Source organism: Lynx rufus, unplaced genomic scaffold, assembly GCF_022079265.1.
Source record: "Lynx rufus isolate CCGP_SWC_20201006 ecotype Redwood Valley unplaced genomic scaffold, mLynRuf1.p SCAF_11, whole genome shotgun sequence".
NCBI lineage: Eukaryota > Metazoa > Chordata > Mammalia > Carnivora > Felidae > Lynx > Lynx rufus.
The window spans coordinates 26,111,449-26,120,190 of NW_025814825.1; the positions used below are offsets into that span (position 1 = coordinate 26,111,449).

The 8,742-nt window shown below is 42.8% G+C and overlaps 1 protein-coding gene across 2 annotated transcripts in view; it reads right to left on the reverse strand.

Annotated features, from left to right (window-relative positions):
- Positions 1-7,871, reverse strand: part of WAPL (WAPL cohesin release factor) — a 95,324-nt gene extending 87,453 nt beyond the window's left edge. For both annotated transcript variants that reach the window (XM_047073065.1, XM_047073064.1), the window contains exons 1-2: positions 7,424-7,871; positions 4,144-4,664 (exon numbers count right to left, since the gene is read on the reverse strand). In XM_047073065.1, coding sequence (XP_046929021.1) covers positions 4,144-4,642 — 499 coding nt within the window. In that variant the 5' untranslated portion in view covers positions 4,643-4,664; positions 7,424-7,871. The remainder of the gene's footprint in view (positions 1-4,143; positions 4,665-7,423) is intronic.
- Between the last annotated feature and the right edge of the window lie 871 nt (positions 7,872-8,742).

The following is an 8,742-nucleotide window of genomic DNA, read 5'->3' on the forward strand; positions in this document are numbered from 1 at the left end:
GCAAGATGTGTAGACTGAATCCCAGCTGGCTGGCAAGGAAAGTGTGCCAAGTGGAAATATAAGTCTTTGCATACTTTATTCTAGAGTCCAGATTAAAAACCTGTAGCAGAAAGCACAATGATGGAAAATGGAAGTAGCCTCATATAAAAGGCAAGAGAAACCTTTCATCCTTAATGCACACAGCCCTGGATACCACACTTTACAGAATATTCCAAGATCTCTTAAAAGGACAAAACTTTAGGTACTGCTAACAGTCACTTTTAAGTGGTAAAGCTGTTTGAGAACTCAACTTAAAAGCAATTACAACTAAAGTATTTGCACATAAAATAAGAAGTCCTGAATCTGCATTAAAATAATCCAGGGATTAGAGGATAGGAAGTGGAAAGAGTAGTGTGTAGAGTAGATAAAATAAGGTTTGCCATATATTGACAACTACTGAAGCTGATATAAGTTTTTTATTTTTTAAATCAAGAGTTAGGACATTAAAAATTTTTTTATCTCTATTTTTGCGGGGGGGGGGTGGGGAGAGACAGAGTGTCAGCAGGGAGGAACAGAGAGAGGGTGACACAGAATCCAAAGCAGGCTCCAGGCTCCAAGCTGTCAGCACAGAGCCTGATGCGGGGCTCGAACTCACGAACTGTGAGATCATGACCTGGGCCAAAGTCAGACGCTTAACCAACTGACTGAGCCACCCAGGCGCCCCAAGAGTTAGGACATTTTAGCAACTCAATCCTTCTCTGCAGTTCTCATTCACAGTTTATAATCTAGATTCTGGTTCTCATACCCATCAAAAATCTATCTGGAAAATGGCAACCATAATACATTTTATCATAACCTTATTCTGTGTTTCCTCTTCAAATGAGCCACAGTTTTTAAAAGTAATACCTGGTATAAAATATTTTACCTATAATTTTAAAAGTAGCTAAAAATTAACCACATATTCCCCTGTAGAGAAAGAGATGCACTTTAAAACTTGATGCCAGGAGAAATTTTTACAGTAAATTTGAGCTTGGATAAGCCCTTTTCACCGAAATAATATAATTTTACAGTGAAAATGATCTGAAGGAGCAGGCACTTCCCACAGGAAGGATACAATGGAACTTAGCTACTACACTATGAACAAACTACAATAAAATTTCTCAAAGGCTCTTTCTTGAATAAAGTGTGTAAAAACGACCTGCAAGGGTTTTCTGAGACATTACATGTACAAGCAGTTTCATCTTAAGTCCAAAACATTATCATTCTCGAAGAATCTTTAATCCAAAAAGACCCCCTTTATCAAAAATTTAAGTTTAGTAGGGTGCCTGGGTGGCTCAAGTCGCTTAAGTATCCTTTTGGCTCAGGTCACAATCTCACGGCTTGTGTGATGGAGGCCCGCGTTGGGCTCTGTGCTCATTGGGCTCTGTGCTCACAGCAGGGAATGTGCTTGGGATTCTCTCTCTCTCTGTCCTCCCCCACCAAATAAATAAACATTAAACACAATTTTTTTTTCACAAATTTAAGTTTGGGTTTCTAAACTTCAATTACAACCAGAAGGCTTCTTTCTGAATGAGAGTAACGGCAGTAACAATAAGACAGACAGTAATGCAAGAGTCTAGATATAGGGAAACGCCCAAATGTTAGAGGGGAGGGGGAATGAAAAGCAAGGTCATACCATGTAAAAATATTTCCAAAACTATAACCAACTTATAAAAACCTATAAACGGTTTTTAAGACCTCAGAACTACAACTACCATGAGAACTAAAAGCACTCCTTCAAAGTTCCCTTCTTATCCTACAGGGGGCTGCTAGGGTTGCTGCAGCTCTAGGTGGCCAAGGGAAAGGAGAAAAAAATGTTCATAGTGCTACCCCATTCCCTTTACACTAAGGATGACCTGTGAAGAAGGAAGAGGGATAAGATGTTCTTGAACACCTATCTGTATTTTAGTACCCGTTTTCTACTCATAAAACCATTACCATGCAGTTTGGATTCCTTAAGTCCACAGTATCAGCATTAGAACTACAATTTAGCTTTATCAGACTGGGAAGCTAATATCTCATTTCTACAGAAAACTGTTTCCAATTCCCACCAAACAACTTCAAATGGCAGTTTGGACATACACAGATGTATATGCAATATAAGCAACTTCTATCTATGTAGATTTAATTTCCAAGTTTCTATTGTCCCTCTACCTAAACACTTTGCCTGCTAGTGATGCCCAGTTCTCCAAAAGTTAGCACTTGGGGAAGCTGTGTCTGCCTTCTTGACCAGTTTGGCCACTTCCTCAGCCTCACGTTCCTTCCTCCAGCCTATCTGCCCCCACTGTGGATTAACTATCAGAGGACAAGACAGCAGTAAGAATACTGGATAACGCAAGAGGAACAGCACTCTCATAGCCTATCACAGTGGAGGTAATGCAGTATGTGCTCAATATGTTGAAAATCAATAAATGAATATCATTCCAAATCTGCCACTAGCCAACCTTGGACAGTCACTTGACCTCTTTGAGCCTCATCTGTACAGTAAGGAGAACTGAGTTAGTTTATTTTGGTTCAACAGTCCTGTGACTTGTAATACATGCTTAGAAGCTGAATTGGGAAAGTTTTTAAGCTGTTTTTTATTTTTTTTAATGTTTATTTATTTTTGACAGAGAGAGTGAGTGCAAGCAAGGGAGGGGCAGAGACAGAGGGAGACACAGAATCTCAATCAGGCCACAGGATCCAAGCTGTCAGCACAGAGCCTGACGTGGGGCTTGAACTCACAAACTGAGAGATCATGACCTGAGCTGAAGTCAGACGCTTAACCGACTGAGCCACCCAGGAGCCCCTAAGCTGTTTTTTTTTTTTTTTAGTGAAAGATTAACCTAACCTTAAGTTTTGAACAATGTGTCAAGAGAAATGTGGGCAAAGCATAAGGACAGCCAAATCAGAATTAACCAAGAGGATCAAGGGAATGACAATAACAGCTGGCTCATCCTCTCATCCAAGGGTGAGAAAGAGTGAAAAATGTCCAGCACTTTTAGTAAAACTATGCAAGGCAAAGTCTTTTATTATATTGTTTGAGGCACTTATATTAAGCCTCGAGGACAAACTCCTCTTGAGAATTCAGTACTAGGAAAGTTTTGTCTTTACTTCCTTTCAAAATATGAGATCTATATAACCTTTCGTATCACCAAACTTTGCCAAGAAGTCGGAAACTAAGGTCTGTTTTTAACTACAGTGCCATCTTTGTCCTATTGCTAATAAAGCAAGCACACTGTCTCTCCTGCTACCTCCAAGCTTAGTTCTTTAGTGTTTCAGTTAATTGCACTTTTACCATTTACCCGAAGTCTCAAATCCTTTACAAAGGGAGTAGAGGTAAAACGGATAAAATATGTTATTTTTCAAATGAACCCTAGATGCCAGATTTACAAATTAACACTTTAAAAATACAACTGGTTTTGTGGATTAAAATCTATTAATACAAGTTGCTACTGGCACCAGACTCCACAAATCTCAAATTGCAATGAAGTTCAATTCCTCAATGTTTCCACAATACCTCCTTAATCTTTCTAAACTAGTTTTGAAAAAAAGTCTAACACTCCTAAACCTAATCCTCATTGTAAATGCTCATCTCATTTTCATTATCAGTAACAATACAAATCTTCCCCACTAATGTAAGATACTGTGTCATCCTAACACAACAAAAAGACATGTTTCTTACTAGAAATGGAGTTGGGGAGGAAGGAAAAACTGTTCCCAAAATGCACCACAAGTAACAGTCTGGAAACATTAATATCCAAGCTGCTTAAGTAAAATTTCAATCCCCAATTGGTTTCTTTAAAGTTTTTAAGTCTCTTCTACAAATTATCTAAAGGCCCCATTAATCACAAATGTAGGAAGAAAACCCAAGCAGCAGGATATTTTAGAATTTAAAGCATTTAATAACTAAATGGCATACACAAAGGTCTCCTGGCTCAGAATAAAGAAATTCAAGGGGTGCCTGGCTGACTCTGTCAGAAGAGCATCCAACTCTTGATCTCAGGGTCATGAGTTCAAGCCCCATGAGTCAAGTTGGGTATAGAGATCACTTAACTAAAAAAAAAAAAAAAAAAAAAAAAGAGAGAGAGAGAGAGAGAGAGAGAGAGAGAGAGAGAGAAAGAAAGGAAGGAATTAAAAACTTACCTGAAGTCATTAATTTAGCACAGCTACTTTTGCTTGCATCATCTTCTAAGATTCGGTTTGTGCTCTTTTCTTTCCCAACCAAAGTTTCTTCCAAATGTAAGCATTTATCAGACCCAACACTGTCTTCACCAACTGCATGACTAATTTTGCTATTAGCTTCAAGTACAGAAGTGACATCTTCCAGCTGAGCAGCTTCACTAGATTCTGAATGAGAGGAACCCTTACCCTGGGCTAAATTCTTTGAAGAAACTGGTAGAGACTCATCATCACTATCAAATCCAAAAGGATCTCCAGTATTTTCTTCTTCCACCTTAGGTTTCTTCGGAATTTCTTGGATATCTGGTTTGAAATTGGGCCTCTTCTGCCCTAATTTAGCCATAAATGTTGTCTCTCCCCATTTTGTGCTAAGGGTGGTCCGTTTGTTGGAAAAGACTTCATCAAATTTTGAACTGCCATTTCCTCCTTTCCTACTGTAGGTTTTCCCAAATCTGGATGTCATTTTGACACCTGTTTCATATTCTCTGTGGGGGGGGAGAAAAAAAAGAAAAGAAAATATACAATCACCAAACACTTAACAAGCGTTAACACTGAATATAAAAATAACCCAGGGATTCTCCCCCATGGGGGCTTTTCAACAGTCAAGATACAAACTTTAAAAATGGCTGAATACATACAGGGAAGGTGTATAAAGAGAGGGGCTCATTTTTTTATTCTACATACTTCCGTATCTAATTTTTTTTTATAATGAGTACATAATCATACACTTACAAAGTAAGCAAGCATAAGGATTAATCAACTTATCCACAAAACCAACTTACGAGTGGAATATCCATTTTTTTTTAAGTTTCAAATGAATCTATGTACTATTCTCATAAATATCACTTTTACCTTAAGAAAATAATCTGAATAGGGTCATTACTCCTATAAAATCTTATGCACAAAATGTTAATTTTTTTCAGTATCTCAGAATTATCAAATAATTGACTCAATTAGGTCTTGAAATGTCAAAGCATTTATTCATAGGAGGGGGAAAAAGTCGGGAAAATGGTGCTACTTTCTTATGTATTAGAACCTGCAGCCTTTAATACAATCTTAAAGATCCTGATCCTTGGTCTAATGTAGTTTAAACTGTGACTTGAAAAATATTCTCTAGTCGGTCATCTCCCTAATCACAAAAAAACGTATTCTATCTTCTTTGTCTTCATCTGCAGAGTTACGTTTTCTGAAGCTGGTGAATTCCAGCATATTACACCAGTCTGCTGATTATTAAATGAAGCAACAGAAACCTGTACATTTTCCTCTTTGCTTTATAAAGGATAAGTGGACTCATCTGTTATATCTACATAATAATAACAAATACTATAACAAAAAAAATTCAAAATAGTAAATCAAAAGAATAAAACACTTTTTAAAGTAACAGTACTTCTTAAACACTATCAATTCTTATCATTTCCTACACTTTGACCTCCTAAAGTTTAAATATCAATTTATTAAATATACCCCAAAAAGATCACTGTCTAGATTTGGGGGAAAAAAGCTTCATAATTTGAAATTTAAAATATGGCAAGTAGAATAATATTTGACTTCTACTCTTGAATACGTTTTGGTCTATACTTTAAACATATTTTTCCTTTACTAACTTAAACTCTTACAACTTATGTCACTATAAACTTAGTTTTATGTATATTCAATAATGATTTTCCTCTCTCGTGTTTGGCTAGAAACCAATTCTAATTTGACAAAGTAATAACTTAGTCATCATACAGATCTGCATTAAGAAAAAATAGTGTGAAGACCTTTTAAAATGTCACAAAACTTTTTCCTGAGATCTACTGTAGATTGACACTAAAGAATCTTTGGCTTTCCTGTTAGGTCCAGTCTAAACAAAACTAAGTATATTTAGCAGCTGCAAGAACAAAAGAAAAAAGTCATTTCATTCCTTCAAGAATTTAAAGCCCTCATCTACAGACCTACATTTACATGTACACCAACAAAGCTGGAACATTTTGTATACACTCACAAGGTAACCACCTAAAAATGCTGACTAAATGACACACCAAAAATTTAGACTTGAGCTCCTTTGGGCCCGCAGGAGAAAAACTGGTGGTCTTGCAGTAAAATGGTCTTGGAACCACAAAGCATTCACTGTTGCAAGTTGAAAGTCTGCAGATGAACACTTGATATGAAGGAGTTAACTATTTTAAGCGATAAGAAAATCATGCTTGTTTAAGTGTCCATGTCTTTTACAAATATGTACTAAAATACTGATGAAATAATGTCAGCAATTCTCTAGCTTTAAAGGATGTGGAATGGAAAGTGTGTAGATGAAAAACACTCGGTTAAGAATTAAGAACTGTTGTATCTGAGCGGCAAATACATGGGAATTCATTATGTAATATCCCCCACTTTTGATTTATTTTATAGTTTTCCATGTCTGTTTTGTAAAGTCACTAGACATACTATCGCGATAACATTATTAATGCCTAGAGTGTAAAGTACGTACAAATTAGTGAAAGAGTGCGGACACAGTTGACACACTTTAAGTATATCTCAAGTACACAAGCTATCTTGCTCAGTCAGGCTTCAAACTCCAAAGACTTTCCTAACTAAAAAGGAAAGAATGATTCACAACTAAGTCTCTACAGTCGTTGGGCCCTTGCCTCTCTGCCCAAAACCAGGTCGAATTTTCAGGAACGTGCGCTGGGATTAAAAAGTCCTCACACTTAACCCTCAACCAAGTGTAGCTCCTTTAGGACCCCCAGGGGCTTAGGGGCTTCCACCCAGGAGTGAAAGCCGGAAAGGATGAAGCTAACCACCTAGAGATTCTCACCTGGGGGCGGTCGGTGCACCGCGGGGGGGGGGGGGTGGTTAGCGGAAGACGCGGTCCCCTCCCGCTGGAAGCTCACGCAACTTTTCTCCTCCCCACCCCCACCGCCAGGAACGGGATGTAGCTTCCGACGCCCCGGAAGCCTCTGCCACTGAATCCCCAGGGCAGTGTAAGGCCTTAGTGGCGGCCAGGGGCGGAGGAAAGACGGCAAAGGATTCAGGGCTGAAACCAACGCACTTGACCGCGCTTGGGGAGGGAGGCAAATCAGTGGCCGCCCGAAAGGAACTCAGAAAAAGGAAAAATAAAAGAGGGAAAAGAGAGTTCTCCAGGTCGTTCCCCTGCCCAACTTCCTCAGAGGCTGTGTGGGTGAAATAGCGAGACTTCCAGACCCCTGCCTCCCCCACCCTCCCTGGCTCCCTCCGGGCCTAGGCAGCCGCCCGAGACCTCACTTACCCTCGGCGCCTGGCGGGTGCTTTGGCCTCGGGCCGCCTCCGCCTCTCCTGCTCCCAACGGCCCACGGACGGGCGCGGGAGCCCCGCGCGAGAGAACAGGGCCGGCTTGTGCGCGAAGAGAGGAAAGGGGCTCCGCCACCGTCAGAACCCGCGACTCCGCTCTGGGTAAATAGGAAACCCGGTGGAGGGAGGGGGGGGAGCGGCGGCACCGCAACTTCCCTCCCCGCCTTGAGCGCCGCCGGCCGGGCCCGGGCCTAGGCCTCCCTGGCCGCCGCTGCCAGAGCAGGTACCGGAGCCCGCTACGTGCCCCCGCTAGGCCGCCGCCGCCTCCTGCGCCGCCGCTTCCGCCGGTGAATGGTCAGCGCTGGAGTTTGAACAGGGCCCTGAACCATCTCAACGCCATTTGCGCTCCCGGCCCCCACCTCCTTCCTCCAACAGCCGCTCGCTCCGTCACTCCGCTTCCCACAGGCCCCGCGCGGCCGTCCGACCCCGCAGCCAATCGCGCGGCCGCTTACTCAAACCGCCGCGCAGGCGCTGCTCCCCGCATGCTCCGGCGCCCGCCATTGGCCCGGCCGCAGCGCCCGACGGGAGTTGTAGTCCGGGTCCGCGAGGGCGCTATACTCGCGGCTAGGCGCGGGAGCCGGCGGCGGGAGGAGCGGTTGTGGCGGGCTTTGCCCGCCCGGGCTCGGGAGCCCGTTGCAGCTCCTGACCACGCCGGGAGACGCAGGTGCCGCCAGGGAGGGCCGGGGGCGCAGTGCAGGCAGCTGTGTCAATCGTTTCCCCTCCAGGGACTCGCCCGTGTCTAGGGACGGTGGGTTGTGCAGCTGCGCCAGGCCTGCTGGGCCCGCGGCCTGGGAGCGCGGAGGCGCGGAGTTCGTGGCTGGGAACCGCCCTCTACCCGGCCTGGCGAGTGCTGGCCCGACGCAGGTAACGACTGCGGGAACTGGGAAGCCCGGGGCACTGGGCACCTAACGCCGCGAGTGATGTCGGCTCCGGCGCTTGAATGCTCCCGCGACCCCTCCGCTCATACTTTCATAGTTCTCCGGTCTGCCCTGCACGCGTTAAGAGAGACCCCAAGAATACTGGATAGTATTGTCGTTAACTTTGTTGTGTGTAATAACGCTAACGTGGTTATGTAAGAGTTTTTTTAAAAAGTCTGAAGTTTTGACGGGTAAAAGGATTATGACTCTGGGATTTACTTGAAAATAACTCCTACAAATACCGACCGAGGGAGAATAAAGCCAGTGGGGTGTTTTTCCATTGTTGTGTGATGCAGACACAAGGGCTGATTATTCCAGTCTCACTAACGTTTCTGAAATT